Source organism: Rhineura floridana, chromosome 7 (assembly GCF_030035675.1).
Source record: "Rhineura floridana isolate rRhiFlo1 chromosome 7, rRhiFlo1.hap2, whole genome shotgun sequence".
NCBI lineage: Eukaryota > Metazoa > Chordata > Lepidosauria > Squamata > Rhineuridae > Rhineura > Rhineura floridana.
Window position 1 is genome coordinate 101,283,687 of NC_084486.1, and position 19,321 is coordinate 101,303,007.

At 39.2% G+C, this 19,321-nt stretch overlaps 1 protein-coding gene across 9 annotated transcripts in view; it reads right to left on the reverse strand.

The window, feature by feature from the left end:
• Positions 1 to 19,321, reverse strand: part of PIK3CB (phosphatidylinositol-4,5-bisphosphate 3-kinase catalytic subunit beta) — a 135,029-nt gene that overhangs the window by 44,743 nt on the left and 70,965 nt on the right. For 8 of the 9 annotated variants that reach the window (XM_061636735.1, XM_061636737.1, XM_061636729.1 and 5 more), the window contains 7 exons: positions 13,955 to 14,137; positions 13,309 to 13,470; positions 12,400 to 12,486; positions 10,268 to 10,516; positions 7,712 to 7,808; positions 3,265 to 3,395; positions 1,010 to 1,076 (listed from right to left, as the gene is read on the reverse strand). In XM_061636735.1, coding sequence (XP_061492719.1) covers positions 1,010 to 1,076; positions 3,265 to 3,395; positions 7,712 to 7,808; positions 10,268 to 10,516; positions 12,400 to 12,486; positions 13,309 to 13,470; positions 13,955 to 14,137 — 976 coding nt within the window. The remainder of the gene's footprint in view (positions 1 to 1,009; positions 1,077 to 3,264; positions 3,396 to 7,711; positions 7,809 to 10,267; positions 10,517 to 12,399; positions 12,487 to 13,308; positions 13,471 to 13,954; positions 14,138 to 19,321) is intronic. The other variant, XM_061636736.1, reaches the window with a different exon arrangement.

A 19,321-nucleotide genomic window follows, 5' to 3' on the forward strand; every position in this document is an offset into this window, starting at 1 on the left:
CTGCATGAGGCTAGAATAAGGTGAAATGGCATGAGGCTAGAATAATTTCAACTCCTTGCTAGCATTAAATTTTAATGCTCAACTTCAACAAATAGCTACTTTCACTGAACGCCACTAGGGGGCACTGCTGTTATTTTCCCACTTAATCTGGGTAATATTTCTGCTGAGTATTTACTTCATGGGGACTGTAGTCTCATCTAGACCCACAGAACTGATGAAAATTATCATTTGTATAATTTAAATGCTAATGCACAAATGATGAAAAACAGCAAATGAAGTCAAAACTGGGGGGCAAGTTACTACTTTAAAATTAAAGGCGATGCTTACAATTGACTTTTACATTGCAAAGATCTGTTATTCAAATGTAACACCACCACCACACCATGCACTAGCTATATATTCAACTTAAAATGGTTTCTTACTATTCCACATTATACCTATGTACAGAAGATGTTTCAGCGTGGTTCAAAAAGTACTTTATATATAATGAGTGGCAATACTCTGTTTACAAAGTCTCTTCATTAAAGAGGCTGTTAGCATGTGAAATTGTTATCTACATACAAGTTGCACATAACAGAACTAGCTATTTCTAGAACAATTATTCGGATGAAAATATTTTATTGATATAATAAATTCTGATTATGTTGCACATTAGTACTGAATTTAGGGATTGTGCTGAATGACATTTGATTTAATTACTGCAAGTAATAATTTCTAACCGTTAAAATTATAGGCCATTATAACTATAAACTATTCACATTTATGGGATTCCCTGTTTACCCTCATGTTAAAATATGGACACAGTGTGTGTTGGCCTTCAAGATATTCAGTGGACTGCAGGAAAACTGAACAGATTTGGTTTGTTCACCTTTCCCTTAACAATATAATTTTATGAAGACAGAACAATTTTGTTAAGGCATAAACAGATGTTTTCTGAATACAATCCACAGTAAGAAATAATAATACATCTTATTCTAAGTTTTAAATGGGGGAAAGATAATTGTTTCACCTTTGATACTTACTGCCATACCAGAGCTATCACTATTTCTTGCAATCTCAGCTGCCTTTTCAAGTATCTAGAACAATACCAAAAGGTAGCAGATGTTCAAACACCAGACAGAAATTAAATGTCAATGTTGAGGAACTTTGAAATTAATGATGATGTGGCATCATCTCTACAGTATGAAAAGTTATGCAAATAAATAAAATATTTATGGTCCTCTTTCCATCCCCCTTTGCTAAGTGCAGTATCTCAGTGCTTTTACATTATACCACTATAGTTCACATCCCATAATATTCCCACATAAACAAAATGCATAATTCAACATGGCAGATCAGTGCACTGCATTTTCTAAAGCACAAAGAGCTATCCTAAAAGAGCATGGACTGTGAAACATTATGCTCCTTTGAAAGGAATTATTTATATTGGCTAGGGTTGTGTTCCCTGGTTTAAAACATTTCTCTTCTATTTTACAAATTGGTAGAATCTTAATCTAAAATTCTTCACAGGTTCAACATTCTTGATACATTTGCAGCAGTACGAGGAAAATGGGCATGGTTATCATCTTGGTTCAGATTCTACTCTGGTCTCCAAGCTGGGTAGGTTTGTTGACTGTTTCTCAAGATGGAATTAAACATGGTCCCTGCTTTTAAACTGATGTTAACAGTAGTGGGACAGTTATGTGGAAACTGTGACGATAAACTACCTGCTAGCATTAATTATATGGGGGAGTGTTGTTAATCTGGCTGTCTGATGTTGAGGTAGAAGCAATCCTGGTCCTGATGGAATTCTAACCTGTCTCTTCTGTTCTGCTCACCTTCCCATCTGAAAAAGACCCTCAATATTCTTCCAAATCAGCTCTTTTCTTCCTCTACAGAAAGAGATCATGGAGCCCTTTATCCTTCAAGCACACTATTTTAGGAACGCATGGCTATGAAATAGACCTAGAAGTTACTTCTTGCTTTTAACCCTTGCATTTTATCCTCATGAAATAACTATTGCAACTGCTTTTAATTTTTTTAAAAAATAAGATGCACGCTTGTGCTTCCTAACACTAGTAAATTATTCTTCACTGTAGATGGGGCATTATCAAGCAGCTCTAAACACAACTCAGAATGTACGGCTGTATTCACCCTAAGCGTGGCAGAAATTGTGTGAACAGACGCCAACCCTATTAATAAGTGTATGTTCAAACCAATTCCGCCATACTTTAGGCTGTATCAGTAGGGGGGTTGCATGAACTCCCTCAAACACTGAAAGCACATGTGGTAGCCTACCCCCCCGCATACCAGCAGCTATATGAAGCAGATGGGCATGTGCAAGGCTCTTCTATCTAAGGAGGAATCTTGGGCCCTTGTGTGAAGAAGCTGTATACATGTACAGCTAGTGGAGTGTGTGGCTGGTATATAGTACCAGCAGGAGTGTGTGTGAGTTCATAACTCCCCTATGTGTTTTCGAGATGTGAGGTGGTTTGTGTGGATCCGCCTTCTGTCTTCACCCTCAGCTAACAGACTGAAGCATTTAGTTTAAGCCTCACCAAAGCAGACTTAGATCACAGTAAATGTATATGGAGGCTTCCAATAAAGCATCCCTTATTCAGGTGCACTTTACAGAAAGGGAGAACAGAAGGAAAAGGAGAAGAAGACCTTAAACCTGCAGTGGAAAGGTTTTATTTGGCCAACATGTTTCAAGTCTTGTGATAGTTGCTCTTGCTGTTCTATGTCTAAATCATTTTACTCTAACCAAGAGTCGCAGCAATACTTGAAGTGTGTTGGACCAAAGAAACTTCTGTAATACACTTTGAGATATCTTCTCACTTTATACCCACTTTACAAAACAATAGGTGAAGAGCTTTTATTGTATTTAATCACAAATTTGTTGTGACCAAGTGAAAAGTTAGTCATGACTAACTTCTGATTTTAATGGGGCTCATGTGTGACAAATTTACAGGGTAATCTTATACATTTCTACTCAGAAGCTCCACTGAGTTCAATGGAACTTCTAAGAAACGTGTATAGGATTACACAAGTGTGTTTAGAACTGAATCCTTTGTGCAGACAGAAAATACATATATTTGTGTGTGCATGAGCACATGTGCATGCATTCAATTAATCAAAATGTTTTAGTTGACATTCTGTAGACACATTCATATACTCAAGTGTCAAAAACCTTACAACAACAGAACAACTTTATTTGTAAAGTTAGAAAGGATGGATTCAGGACAAAGCATGGAGAAAAAGTAAATGCAAGTACTCCTATCTTACCTTATCAAAGGGAGGGTAAAAAATAGGATATTTTGAATACTCTTGAAATTTGATCTGCAAAGCTGTTGCATTTTCAGTGTATGGATTTGTCTGGACTGTTCCCATTGGATTCAACATTTCTTCAAGCTCATCTAGATATCCAGAATATTAATTTTGTGTTTACATTTAAAAGCATTCAATCTCTAGCATATATAAACAAAATTCAAACCCATGTTGATATGTTTCCCGTGTTAAATGTATACTAGCAATACAGGTAGGCTACTTTAGCCTCTGTGGCGCAGAGTGGTAAGCAGCGGTAACGCAGCCGAAGCTCTGCTCACGGCCGGAGTTCGATTCCAACGGAAGGAGGAAGTCGAATCTCCGGTAAAAGGGGTCGAGGTCCACTCAGCCTTCCATCCATCCGTGGTCGGTAAAATGAGTACCCGGCATATGCTGGAGGGTAAAGAAAGGCCGGGGAAGGAACTGGCAATCCCACCCCATATATATGGTCTGCCTAGTAAACGTCGCAACATATCACCCTAAGAGTCGGAAATGACTCGTACTATAAGTGCCGGGACACCTTTACTTTTTACTTTAGCAGAAAAGCTTCCAGAGCCATTGTAAGAGGAACAAAGAAAATCCTAATAGCAAAAGCCTCAAGTAAATACAACCCTGTTTTACTTCCTGTATAATGCTAATTTAAGAAGTTAGGTTAAAAAGTCACAATGCAAACAAGCCAAGATAGGAGATTTGCTCTACTTTCATTCATGTTTTTCATGGAAATTTGTCCTGTGTAAAGGTAACTGCTTTGTCTCAGAATTACTTGCACACTTGACAACACAGAGAAGGAATGACCACCAGAAGAAATATCCACTTAGGGTGCAATCCTGTAGGTTATGCCAGGCTGAGGAGAGTTAAGATATGGTGGATCTCCAGCTGAGCCAGCTGGGTACTGGCTCCGCTGGGCTAGCTAGCGTAAGTGCCTCATCCTGGCTCAGCTAAAGCTGAACTGGCAAAACATTGCCTCTTCTGGCTCAGCCGAGACTAGCCTAAATTAAGCTGGTGTAAGTCCCAAAGAAGGGGCATTCCAGGGGTGTGGAGGGGGCAGGACCAAGTGGAGGACTTATACCGTATCCTGCATCTCTTCACCTGGGCCATCTGACCTCCAGTCCCAGTGTAAGTTAAGCCAGGAAAAAGGGTAGTTGAAGTAAAAATATGCAACAGCTCTGCTTTTTTTCTGCTTTGATTTACTTTCCCCTGAGTTCTGCTGGCTAAGACGGCATCTCCCCTCCCAAGGGCTCCTGATTGGAGTTAGGATCTGGCGTGCTTTAAGACAGCATAACTTCAGCCAGCTTAAGTGCCCCAGCTTCTTCATTGTAGGATTGTTCTGCCTGTGCAGCTTGATCCTGAGCTTTTGCAGCAATCTCCTGCTCCCTCTTTTCCTCTCCAGTGCACGTGAACACACATACACACATACACACACTCTCCACCCTCAAAGTGCAATGCTTTCATCACATTGTTATGGGAAGCCCAGCTTTCCAACAATGCCCAGAAGTGTTCTTCTCCTCTATCTCACCCATCTGGGAGTCCCAGATACATTCTATTTTAATGAAGAAACAAATTTACAAACTCTAGAGCAGTTGTCTTCAACTGTTTCAGACGCAGAACCCACCATTAGCCCAAACGTGCAATTGGGAACTCACTACTTAATTTTTTACCATCTGTGTGTATGGTGGTAATGTTGTTTTCATGACCCATATTAGGTTAGCCTGAGACCCAGCAGTCCCAATCCACCTGTTGAAGACCATTGCCCTAGAAGTTAAAAAACCTTCCAAGGACAGATTTCTATTTTAAGTCCTTAATAAAAATGTTGCAGACTTGCTTTAACAGAAGTGACAAGAGCATGAACTGGGCTTCATTCAGGATCGTCCCCACTCTGTTTGATTTTAAGTTTTAATGTCTTGTTTTAATGGTAGATGTTGGATCAGACATGGTGCGGTAATACAGCTACACCGCTTGTGCAACAAGACTTCCTTGCAAGTGGAAATCCTTGCCCTGACCGGATGTTTACTTGAGGCCTTACTCCCAGGTAAGTGTGCATAGCAGGGGTAGACAATGGTACCTGCCAGGTGTTGTTGGACTACAACTCCTTCAGCCTGAGTTAGTATGGCCCATATGGGAGTTGTAGTCCAACAACATCTGCAGCACCATGTTGGCTACCCTTAGTGTGTAGGACTTCAGCCTTCTTGTGGGGTTCAGAATAATAAACTGGCAGCACATTGAGAACTCTTCCCTTTAAACTAAGTGTGGGGAACCTATGGCCCCTCCAGATGTTACTGAACTACAACTCCTACTATCCTTGGCCACTGGCCATGCTTGCTGGGGCTGATGGGAGTTGCAGTTCAGCAACACGTGGAGGGTCAAAGGTACCCTACCTCTGCTTTAAACCAAAGTAGTTCACACAAGTTGATAAAGTGGTTTGGCACTATTTTACCAGCAATTTGTGCTAAAGCTTTGGTATGAGGGTGGGGGCTACTGTATGTGCTGAATCTGAGAGAAAGCTAACAATCCAATTCCAAAGATAATATCTGTTAGCTATAACTGCTAAAAATGGACTTATTTATATGTTCCAAACAGAATATTGCACTTTTAAAAGAACAAGATATTGCCGAAAAAGGGAAAATGGTCAGTCAGATGGAGCTGGTACAGTTTCAATGAATTAATAACAACAATTTAATCTGTAATCATGCAGTGATTTTCCTATAGAGAATCTCAATGGCTACTATTATTTCACACATTCAGCCAAAGTTGCATCTTCATTTAGTTTAACAGTTACTCCAAAACCATGTCAAATCAGTCAGTGAAAACTATAAGACTAGAAACCTGTTATAATAACCTTTTCTTGCACTGAGAAATTTAAGATGCTTAGTACAACAATCTAACATAGAGATTCTTTATTGAACAAGCACCTGCATTTGTTTTTTTAGGAGGCAAGACAGTGAAATCATAATAGCAATAATGGCTCGCAAACATGATTCTGAAAAGATGTCAAAATGCAGGAGATAATATGCAATTTCAATTTTAAACCATTTACATCATTTTGCAACGGAATATACTTTAAGGATACTGTTCACTTTCAAAAGTCAAGTATACCTGAAGAACGCTCCTTGGATATGTGTAGTTAGTCTAACAAGATATCAGTAGAAGAAGTAGAATTCAAGAGGCCCTGATAAAGTGCAAACTCCCTAATCCAAATGAAGGTTTACATTTCACCTCTGATTGCATGGAAGGTATTGGAAAATGCTTCCCTATGGTGACTGCTCCCTGTGACAGGATGCAAACTGCAGAAATACTTACTACAGTGGTTGCTGATGTGATACCCGTGGCCACCAGTGTGCTCACCTATACCTCCTACGTTAGCTGTGAAAGGTGTCCATCCCTTCAAAAGTCCACAATGAATGGGAGACTATTTGCTCCTGTTTGCACTGGTTCAATTCTGTGATACACTGAACATGCCTGGATGCAAGGATTGGACACTCATCCTTCCTTCTGTTCTGGACAGGAGAGGTGAAAAGAGCCTCACTCTGTGAGTGTGACAGTGGCTGCTGCAGGTGCCTTTTTTCTCCATTTATGGGAGTAGCTGATGGGGAGGCACGCCTGCATCATTTTGTGGTCCTGTCTCTTTTTCTGCTCTTTTAGATGCGAAAGCCATTTTATGTTATGCCACACCACAACAGCCATTTTCAACTGATATCCACAGCACTCTCTCAAAACTCCAAGTGTGCCCCCTGACCCAAAAAGGTTAATGACCTCTGACTAACTACATGAGACATCTTCATGTACTCCTCTATATTCACACTAAATGGATAGACCAGTCTTGGCCCACTGGCTCCCACCCCCGACATCACATGGCCTGTTGGAACAACAAATGCATGCAAGTGCCTATTTACAGACACCCCATGTGGGGACAGCAGATGTGGTCCTATCTCCCCACGCATGTTTAGTACATGCATGGATGGAACACATGAAGAGGGCAATAGTTAATTACTACAGATCACATGGAGTCTCTCTACACCACTGCCAGCAAAGAAATGGCTGTGTTAGCTTGGAAATAACATCCCACGATTTGGGAGAAAGAAATGGAACATGTTTCTCTGTGTTACATGTCCCATGTGAAGATGACACCACACGGGAAGTATTTTTCCATCAGCCAGGATTACCTGTCAACTGAATGTTATACCCATGGTTTACACATCATTATCTTCATGTGCTCAAATCACATCAAATTCTGCAATACACAGAAAGTACTGAATGGATTGCAATCTAATGTTACAAAGCCTTCATTCAATTTAGAGGTTTTTTTGTGGGGGACCCAAGCAAGCCAGTCCTTCTGAAATGGATGGAAGCTGTGCAGTAGTACTGGACAGTGGGTGGCATAAGCAACTTTTTATCACTAGTTAAGTCTTACCAGGAAATGATGACCAGCTGTGTAATATGAGGTCTCCAGTTTTCAATTGTCCTTTAAAATCAAACACCATGGTATTGACCCATGCTACAGGGTAGTGCTGCAAGGAAAAACCATACTGTTTGAAAATGAGCCCAAAATGTATCTAAACTAAAATCTTAAGACAGCAAAATAATACACACAATCATCATACAGAGAGGTAAAGAAGTTGTTGCTAATTGTGATGCTGATTTGGAAAAATTCTAGATGCAATATGCAAAGACTTTTCTAAAATGAGGAACTGCTAGTCTGAACTATTCCCCAAACTTAATATTCACAAGCGTAAAATAATAAATATATTTTAAACCAATCATTGTAAGAGTATAATTGCATAATATTATTAAACTGCCAGAACAAGTTGATAGATGAGGTGCATAATATTAGGTGGATTCTTTTCTCTGGGGGTAAAGGAAATATACACCAAAAATGTTGAGAGCAATTGTGTTTCTTACGAAGAACACCAGGGAAAAATTGGTATAGCATCAACAAACCTGGCTTCCGTGCAAAGTGTGGAACAACTCTGAAAACTAAGCTAATCATGATTTGTATAATCTAGAACGCCAGCAGAACTGCTATGAATTGAATGTATGCTTTTTAGTGTTTTTCCAGTATGGCAAGTTTCCCCCATGGCAAAGTGCAATATGTGAATGGATATTAAGCATCCACCTTTATTTCTTTTATTGCATATAAGTACAAACCTGTATATAAAATTCATAGATGGTAGAAAAGAGGGTCAAGTAGGAAAGAGGGTGAGGCAAGATTTTTTTGTCCTTTCCCCCTTCTCCATTCCCCTTGCCACAGTTCCCTGCTCTAGGGAGTGGACTCCAAACAGAAGACAACTGCTGTACTCCCACTGCTTGATGATAGGGCAGAGGAGTAGGTCTCCCACTCCCTCTTATTCTTTAAGCTGCATGGAGGACATCTCTTTTGCTTGTTATAAAATCTCAGGGTAGGAGAGAGAAGCTATCTCTGAGGGCATGCAACTTTCATTTTCTTCCCCCATCCAGACTGAAGGGAAGCAAACTGAAACTTCTCTTCAGTCTAACTATCAAACCTGACTAGCTGTGGACTTGTGCCTATACAGTGCTACCTGCTATTAACTAGGGATGGGTGATAATTCTGCAGAATTCAGATTTAGCACTGGAGTTTCCGCATATTCTCCATCTTTGTGGAGTGATCTTGTTTGCTCTGAACTTCCATGGCTTTCCTGACACCAGATTCCCCCCCCCCGAATATATTGTTCTTTTATTGATTTTACTCACAACACAGCACAACAGTACAGGTTTCTCTCTCTCTCTGCCACTCCACCTCCACTTGAATAGTCCAAGCTCCAAGTGGGAGGAAGCAAGCCAAGCCTATAACAGAGATTAAAAGGCAAGCCTAGCCCTGGAGAGACTCTAGACAGAGAGTCTTAACATGGGCAAGACTCTCTAGCCTTGCCTTCTAATCTCTGTAGTGTTAACCTGTTAAACTATTAAAGGACTTAGGCTTGCTGGAGAGGAGGAGAAGGAGGAGGAGGGGTGGGTGAGGATGGGGGGCACTGAAAACTGCTTTCCTCCTTCCTTTTCCAAAAGGAAAACAGCCAGACTCTACCTGCTAAGGTGAAAACTGATCAGTCTCAATCATAGTGGAGGATGAGGTGAAGCCACTTTCCTTTCCTTTATTGATATTTCCTTTTAAAATATTGATATATCCTTTATCAATATTAGTATCAATATTTTTTGGGGGGGGAACAGACCAGTAACAGCAGCAGATAGTGGACAAAGGATGAACTTGAATTGATACTGTCTGTTAGGTCAATGGAATACTTTCGAACTGGCACCTGCCAGCGGATCCCATCCCACTGCATGAGGGCAGTGTGTATTCACACCTCCTAGTCTCTGCACATTTGGGGGATGATGATCTTCTTTTGGGAAAAAAATAGTATTTTTTTTCTGCATAGCTTGGGGTTCTCCCATGGTATGCAGGAACTCCTTTCCTGCCCTCTCCCTGGGTCAGCCTGCTAGCTCAAATCTCACCCTACAGTTACTGGTGGGGGATGATTTATCTCATTTTCAGTAGTGGTGCAATCTAAAGGCTAAGAGAGTGCACTATGAGCTGGGAAATCTTAGGTTCAAATTTTACTTTAGCCATGAACTCAGTAGGCGACTTTACACAAGCTACAAGTCTCATATCTTTCCTATCTGCTATACGTGCATAATATACACCTACCTTATCATGAGGTACCCTGTCATGAGGATTACTGAGATAAAATACATGAAGATATTCCATCATTTGAAATGAATCACATAAATGATAAGTATCATTAAAAAGCTGAAGAAAATGAAATATTAACTGTTTAAAAATGAATAGCACATATTTGAGATATTTTTAAAAAAACTTACTTTGTATCATCACACGTTCAGTTTGATGTTCAGAAGTTTTAAAAAGGTACAAAAATTAAAAGTATGCAAAAGACACGCAAAGACTTCTTAGTACAAAGAATAGGAATGCAATGAATATATTAAATGAATCCATTACCACTTTCCCAGCTTTCCTAATGGTCTGGTATTTGGATGGATTAAGTGTCTTGGCTGACTTTTTATTTTTCATTTTATCCATCGCATAGACCACAAAGCACAGCCTAGCCATTCTTGGCAAATCACAGACGTTGATATCAAATTCCAAGGGTTCATTCCAAACATGGTCATTTCTCCCAGATATTTCTGAGCTTACGATAGGCTTACAAAGGAGCTCAGTTCCATGGAAGAGACCAGCCCTGACATGAACCTGCAAGAGAGACATGACAGGGAAGTATCCAAACACATTCCAAAGAGCCAACAAACAAGAGTAAGGATTAACTTAGAAACATTTCCTGATTAGAAAGACAGACAGACAGGCAGACAGCTTTGGAATATTTGCCCTTATTAGTGCTCATATGCTAATATGTGCTGGAATATTAACTATATTAAATATCTAAGCTATCTTATGTTGTTAAGAAAAATGGCTGGTAATCATTTTGTTGCTCATGACTGGGCACAAAGTTTGGAAATTAAGAGAGGTGATGCTGACAAAAAGTGTAACTTCACTGCAAGAAAGCTGATTTTAGTTTACACAGCATATTTTTACTTTTATTTCTTGAACAGGAACAATGATGATTCAGGATGTCCTTTGAATCTCTGGAATCAGTTATGACAACTGGGAAATGGATTGGATTAGGATTGCATCTTAGCATGCATACGTGATTTTCAAATGCATCTGATATATTTGGCATGTGTCTTATTATATACTGTGCCCCTGTGGAATGATATTTCAACAGGTTGTATAATTTTTTTAAAATCCTATTTCTAAAGCTATTGTTTTTCTTCTTCAATATAGCAGCAAACTTTTGGGGGTTGTCTGTGGTACTTTTTCTGAGAAGCAGCTTTCGAAACCAACACAGGCAAAACAGTTTGTCGCAACTAGATCTCATTCAAGCTTACAGAAAAGTTTTAGCCAGAACTAATACTAAATCTCCCCGATTTTAAATGTGGTTTACTTATGACAAATCTTTGTAAGGAAAACTTAAACTTAAATATAGCATTCAGCTCTGGTGTTTGGAAAATGTAAACAAAAATTTGCTGCATATGTTATTGTTCCACTTATGCATCTTTGAAGAAAGTTCTACTATTTTTTCCAACTTTCTCCCCACCATTTTTAGATCATAGCACAGTCTATTTTTTCCTCTTCTTTCAGGAAAAAAGTATTGTAAGGATTTCAGAACTCCATATTTTCTGCAATATCCACCCAAAACAACGAACAGGTACACAATGTTACATAATAAAACTTGTTTCTTAAGTATAGTGTCATGGCACTCTACCTAGCAATTACTGCATTTGTATCATTTTCAGTATATAGAAACTTGGACAGATTTTTGTTCAAAACAATGTGTCTCAAAAGGTCAGTGAATTTTTTAACATTATGCAGTAAACACTATGAATCAATTCATGTTTTTCCTCTTCTCCAGATGAAAATTCATTCATTCACTTAATTGTGTGCCAAACAAAGGAAAGAAAGTGCACACTGTTCCATTTCACATGCAAAGGGACTAGTAAGGGCTTTGTGTAATTGTGCAGCAAGTTCTTACATGTCAGAACTGTGGTTCAAAATGCAGTCTTTTGATTTTCAGGAAATGCCATTTCACTTGCTTTTATGTTCAGCATGTTTAGTAAAATAAATACAGAATAAAATGTTTAGTAGTACCAAATTAGACTCCAAATCTTTTACGAACTGAAAATTCATCTGAACATTTACATTTACAAAAATATTCATGTATTCATTCATCCCTCAAAATTAGCAAGAGCTTATATCTTTCCGTTTCAGCTAAATTTGCAGATTAGTAGTTCACAAATCAGTTCACAATATTTCTGTCCACATAAATATTTTTAAGATCAGCACCATTCACCATCATTCAACAGCTTTTGATTTATGGTTCAACCAGAGACCCAATCTAATTCCCAATTGTAATCATGACAGACACTCTGAGGAAATCTAGATTACTATTTGTATTTAAATTAGGCACTTGTTTATTAAATAATCAAATCAGATGTGGCCTTGACAAGCAAAAAGACTCTGGGAAAATTGTTAAACTGACCAGAAAAAGCATCTCTTCTGTTTGTGAGAGATTCACTTACTTTAGCAGTCTCTTCTGTGTTCAACTTGTTGCCATTCACTAGGATAACCTTGAAAGGGTTGCTAATATCCCACACACTCTGAGTCACCTGTTGTGCAAAGGAAAAAGCAATGTAAGGTTTTCAGACTTCTTGAGAAGCGAATACATTCCAAGATGATGCTGTTTAAAAAATCCTACACTAAATCCTTAAGTAACATCTCTCTTTTGCAAATAACGACATTTATGTAGATAACAATGTAAACATTAACCTGAAGTCACAGTCAGTTTTAAATTGCATTTTCAGGTGATTGGCCTGTACCCAGTTCGGATTTAGGAACAAGCCAAGTAAGCCATGGTTTAGGGCCTCACATTATGAGGAGCCTCCTAACATGTTGGAGATAAGAAGTTTAATTATAATTGAAATTGCTTTGGCTTAAATAATCATTCATATAAAAACCACCACCAAAATTCTGAACCCAGATCATCCCAATCCACATCCAATCCCATCAATTTCCCTTGTTTTGTTTTGTTTGTTTTTTGGAAAAATTTGAATAAAAATTATATATAAAAAAAAAAAAAAAAAAAAATTCCCTTCCAGGGCTGTTGGACTACTTGCATCATCCACAGGTTGCCCAACCTCACCTCGGACCTCAAGAGGATACAACGGGAGCTAGCCTAGCAACTTATTCTAAAATCCCAGGCTGTTCCACATCAGGAATCATTTCTGCTAGCTAATCATCCCACTAATCTCACCACTTTTTTTTCTCTTTATTTTTGATAGTATCAGGCTCTGAATCTTGACATGGCTTGGGGCCTCAGCATGCCTTAATCTGGCCCTGCTTGTACCTTCTACATATGAATGCAACTACTCTTAAAACGAATTATTCCTCTCAAGTAAGTATAGACAAAAACAAGTGAACACAAAACTCACACGTGATTTTTTTGGTGGTAGAGGAAGAGGAAGGTTGCCTGGTTTTCGGTTTATGGCAGCTTCTATAGCAATCATTTCCTGCTCACACATTTTTTTTATGGTACTGCATTCTACAAGAGTCAACTGAGGTAGGGTCCTACTCATCACACAACGATGGATATGCTAAGAAGGGAAGAGGCAACGATTCTGTTATTTGCATACTGAAAATTAAACATAAAATCCTTAGAGCATGTTTTAATTAGTTCCATATATAAAACAAATAACTTTTAAAACAAGGAAGGAAAAATCAATTGGCACAATTTAGGCTTAAAAAAAAGCAATTAACCAAACAAGCAACACACACACTTTAAAAGTCAGATTGGGTGCAACTCTTTGATTCAGTCTGAAAAATGCTTCATATTTCTTTAGTGCTTTGGCAATAAGGCACCTAGGATAGGTATGGTAGAGTAATAATATATAGTCACATATAGATAACCTCTAATTGTCTGATTACGTATTTATTTATGTATTATATTACCGCTAGTAAATAAACATGTTTTTGGAGCAAGAGCATTATTCTGGGGAGAAAACACCAGTATCCTCCAATTTAAAATCTAATCTCCCCCCCCCTCAAATAGTTATAATGCTTTAACAAAAGAGCAAATACCTGGAACTGAATTAATGGATGGTCCCCAAAAACATATTCCAGTCTTCCACTAACTTGCAGCACATATTCACAAGGATCGACTTCTTCATTTTCTCTTCCGTGGATAGTCAAACGTTTCCGAATTGCCAGTTCATTCAGCTTGATAGGATTTATATTGGGAGACACCTGAAAACTAAATACATCCTATTAAGAAGAAGAGGTAACAGTTATTATGGCCAAGTGTTCAAAGTGATTTACTTCCTTGTTAACTCAAGATACCCACAAAAGGAATCTTGGAACTTCAGTGCGAAAGAGACCTTGGATGTTCTATGTCTCCACACCTTCACGGGTGTTAGGATCTGCAGCAGGGGCTCTCACCACCTTAAGAAGCTTGGGGAATGGCAACCCAGGAAAGGGCTTTCTCTGTGCAGCCCCCAAACAGTGGAAGTCCTTCCCCACAGAAGCGTATCTAGCATCTTCATTGTATAGTTTTGCCATATTCTGAAGAAACACTTCTTTACCCTAACATTTGACTGTTAAAGTATTTTGTTTGCTGAATTTATAGTGTTCTGTTCTATTTTATTTGGATTGGAATGCTTTTACTTGTTTTTATAAATGTAACAGTTTTATCTATTTTTATACTATATATTATACTGCTGTAACCCACCCTGGGACCTTATGGTGAAGGGGCAGGAAAGAAATCTTATCAATGCTGTTGGTGGACGGGTTCTCTGATCGGATGGTGGATATATACCCTGTCCTGGACGGGGTTACACTCCCCCTAAAGGACCAGGTTCGTAGTCTGGGAGTCTTTTTAGACTCTTCCCTCTCACTTGAGGCTCAAGTAGCCTCGGTGGTTAGGAATGCGTTTTACCAACTTCGGTTGGTAGCCCAGCTACGTCCCTATTTGAGTAAAGAGGACCTTACATCAGTGGTACATGCTCTGGTAACCTCACGTTTGGATTACTGTAATGCGCTTTACGTAGGGCTACCTTTGAAGACAGTTCGGAAGCTACAACTAGTGCAAAATGCGGCGGCCAGATTGCTGACAAGGACCAAGCGGTCCGAGCATATAACACCTGTTCTGGCCAGCTTGCACTGGTTGCCAATATGTTTCCGGGCTAGATTCAAAGTGTTGGTATTAACCTATAAAGCCTTATACGGTGCGGGACCACGATACCTTGCGGAACGCCTCTTCCGATATGAACCGGCCCGTGCACTACGTTCTGCTACGAAGGCCCTCCTCCGGGTTCCAACTCACAGGGAGGCCCGGAGGGTGATGACAAGATCTAGGGCCTTCTCAGTGGTGGCCCCCGAACTATGGAACAGTCTCCCTGAGGAAGTACGCCTGGCGCCGACTCTGCTTTCCTTCCGGCGCCAGGTCAAAACCTTCCTATTCTCTGAAGCATTTTAAGTTACATTGATCTAATTTTAATAATGTTTATTGTATTGTTGATTGTATTTTAATATTATTTTGTTATGCATTGTATTTTTATACTATTTTATGTTCACCGCCCAGAGAGCTATCGCTAGTCGGGCGGTATATAAATTTAATAAATAAATAAATAATAAATAAATGCAATACAATAAACCAACAGAAGAACGGGTTTGGATTTATAAACGTGTTCCATCAAGATTAAGTCCCCATCTGCACCATTTATTTAAAGTACTACTGTACCACTTTAACAGTCATGGCTTCCCCCAAAGAATCCTGGGAACTGTAGTTTGTGAAGGATGCTGAGAATTGTTAGGAGACCCCTATTCCCCTCAGCTACAATTCCCAGAGTTCCCTGGGAAGAGAGATTGTTAAACTACTCTCAACACTCAACACTCTTAAACTACAGTTCCCACGATTCTTTGGAGGAAGCCATGCCTGTTTAAAGTGGTATGATATTGCTTTAAATATGTAATGCAGGGGGGGGCCTAATTTAATCTGACATGCATTTTTTTAAAAAAAAAGTTATACCAGTGGTATTTCACTTAAGATATAGCAGATATTATACAGCACCAACAGATGTTGGCGATGTTCAGCTGCATGAGAGCTACTTTTCCATTTTCTCCAATTGTCCTATTATTTCTGTTTTGATGAAGTAGCATAACGGTTTCAACAGAATACAATATTGCTATGGATCCCCCCACCCACCCCAGCTCCTGCTCTGTTATTTACAAATGATGAAGCTATAATTTACCTCAACATGGTATTAGCCTTATTAACAGCTGCAACAATTAGTATTGTGGCAAACTGTATATAATAGTACAATTTGGCTGCTTGCTTTCCCTTCTTTTAAAAAGGAGATATAGTAAAAACAAAGATTAATTTGCCTCCTGATCAGCAACACCAGCAGATAGCAAATGTTACAGATGTACTATTGCAGCAAGGAAAATGTGCCACACTCTTAATTGGAATTTAGGGTGTTTGATTAAAACAAAGTCTTTACTAAAAATATAAATTGCTTTCTTGGTTATTTCTGCAAGCAAGTTAATAGTGCAGTGGTGGTGTTTTTAAAAACAACCAACGAACCATTAATGCAGGGGTTTGTCTATACCTCATTGCTGCCCCATTGCCAATACATGGAAACACGATTACAGTTAAATGAATGGTGATTTGTGATTTGTTTTACTTTATAGATTTCAACATTCTGTTTATGTGCAAGCTAACTTTTAGTAAGAATATGTCAGAATCCAAATGGAGGTTTATTTATTTATTTGTTTGTTTGTTTATTTATTTATTTATTTCATTTCTAAACCGCCCATAGCTGATAGCTCTCTGGGCGGTGTACAAAACAAGATTAAAATACAATATTAGAATAAAATCAGGTTCCTTGTGCCTCAAAACTGGCAGGTGTATGCATCCGTTCTATTTAATATGAAATTATGCGAGATAATATTTTCTCAATGAATCCTCCTTGCAGGATCTATTATGTTGAGCACAAATGCTTTTGTAAGCACACATAGAGTCTTCATTTTTCAAACACTCTAGGGACATGAAGCAATTATTTTACAAATGTAAATCATGGCCTTGCTTTCATTTTATTTCATTAATATGATTATTTTTTGTCTGTTGTTGTTGTACTGCCTTCAAGTCGATTCGGACTTATGGCGACCCTATCAATAGGGTTTTCATGGTAAGCGGTATTCAGAGGGGGTTTACCATTGCCTTCCTCTGAGGCTGAGAGGCAGTGACTGGCCCAAGGTCACCCAGTCAGCTTCATGGCTATGTGGGGATTCGAACCCTGGTCTCCCAGGTCATAGTCTAACACTAACCTGGGGAAGGGGCAGGAAGGGGAGGGGGAGGAGATTGGGTGGGTGAGCACTGGGCAGAAGGGAAGCCCCTTTCCTTTCCAAAAGGAAAACATTGTGAACAGTATCATTCTTTTTTCAGGCTTTCCTCCAACTTTTTATTCTACAGCAGGCACATGTACCCTCCCACACAAATTTAAACCAAAGCTACCCCTGGCCACATCCACACCAGGCCTTTATTTCACTTTGGACAGTCATAGCTTCTCTCAAAGAATCCTGGGAAGTGTAGTTAGTGAAGGGTGCTGAGAGTTGCTAGGAGATGCCCTGTTCCCTTCACAGACCTTCAAACAGAGTGGCTGACTGTTAAACCAGTCTGGCCGCTGGAGCTCTCTCAGTGGAATAGGAGTCTCCTCTCAGCACCCTTCACAAACTACACTTCCCAAGATTCTCTGAGGGAAGCCATAACTATCTCACGTGAAATCAAAGTCTGGCATGGGTGTGGCCCCCTGATTAGGCAAGCCCAGCAGCTGTGAGTCTGGCTTTTAGAATTCTGACAGTTGGTTCTTACTGAACATGCCCCACGTTATTACAGGCTGCCAGCCAAACTTTCTTAAATTAATTAAAAATCAGCCAGGCATTTTTTAAACTTTAAACTGCAGAAGATGAAGGTCAGAGTATGGGGCAAGGTCAGTATTAGGATTACAGGTACTCTGTGAACATGGCTGATTTTTAATGAATTTCAAGAGATTATGAGAACTCTCAGAGAAAAAAGTCAAAAAGGGCTCTGAGGTTTTTTTCTCTCTTTTTAGACTTTGAACTCTCTATTCTCTCTGACTGTTTTGTGTATCGCCATGAAAATTGAGACGGTTGTTAAGCAAGCGTTTCTGAGTTCAGAACTATAAGTTTTGTAAGGTTTTGTTTTGAAATGAGCTTATGGGAAGCCTCAGAATGGCATGGGATGTATTTGCAATTTAACATTGCAGAATGTGAAAAATCCACGCTGGCTATAGTATACAGCCACTCTTGTGGCTGTATAATAAACACCTTTTATAAAAAGTTTCAAACATTGATGTATGAAGGCCAAACTAGACATTCCTTTAATGGCATACCTGAATCTTATGCTTGGGACCCCTCATACCATTCTATTTACACAAAGTGTCTTCAGGGGTGGCAGCACAGAGTGGAACCATGGGGGTTTTTCTTTGCAGCCCTTTCTCTCCACTCTGTTTTCTAGCTGAAAATGTCCCCCTAATGCTGTTATTTGCTACAAACAGTACTTGGGAGGGTGGGAGTTTTTTGGCAAGAAAACATTGCTCTTGCATTCTCAATCCAAAGTGAAGGGAATGATTTTGATAAAGAAACCCCTTGCATACATTTTCTGTAAAGAAGAAGACATGGGGAATCTCAAGTATGCTGAGACTCAAACATGCCATTAGGTCATTGGTCAGGACCCTCTATCAGGTTGCAGCCTGACATAAGACGGGTCATAACAGCAGCACTATCACTACACAAATATATGGTAGAAAAAAAAGAAATGGGTCCCCAAAATCATGTTTGGGTTAAAAGTGTGTCCCAGGTATGAAAACACTGAAGACTATTGCACTAGGCAACATCCAGTTTGGCCCTAGCAGAAGCTCAGCAAAGTTTCACATAGATATAGCCATCACAACAAATGTGAAGTGTCTGTTATCTCAGTTTTGATTCTTGTGTCTTGGGCCTAGCAAAGGAATTATTGCCAGCAGTATTGCAAATACAACTTGCCGCTGTATAATGTTAAGTTTATTTTTATTGACTGCTTGACTGGAATAGATTATAATTATATTTGTATTGTATTATATGCTATGACTGTTACACTGCCTTGAAGTGACTGCACAGGAGACAGTATATAAATATCTTAATAAAATAAAAGCAAAGTTTCCATGACCAGAAGTGACCTTTCCACAGAAAACAACAGCTGGGAAAAAGCAGTTTATGGGGCAAGGAAAAGAGAATTCTGATTTCTTCTCCCATCCATACTGCACTTTAAAACCTCTTATATAAATTCAGGATGACCTGAATCGGGTCATCCCACCATCATATTTAAATAAGATGACAAAGGATCTATTCTAAACAAATTGTCATGTTTTAAAATATTCAGTTCATTAGATG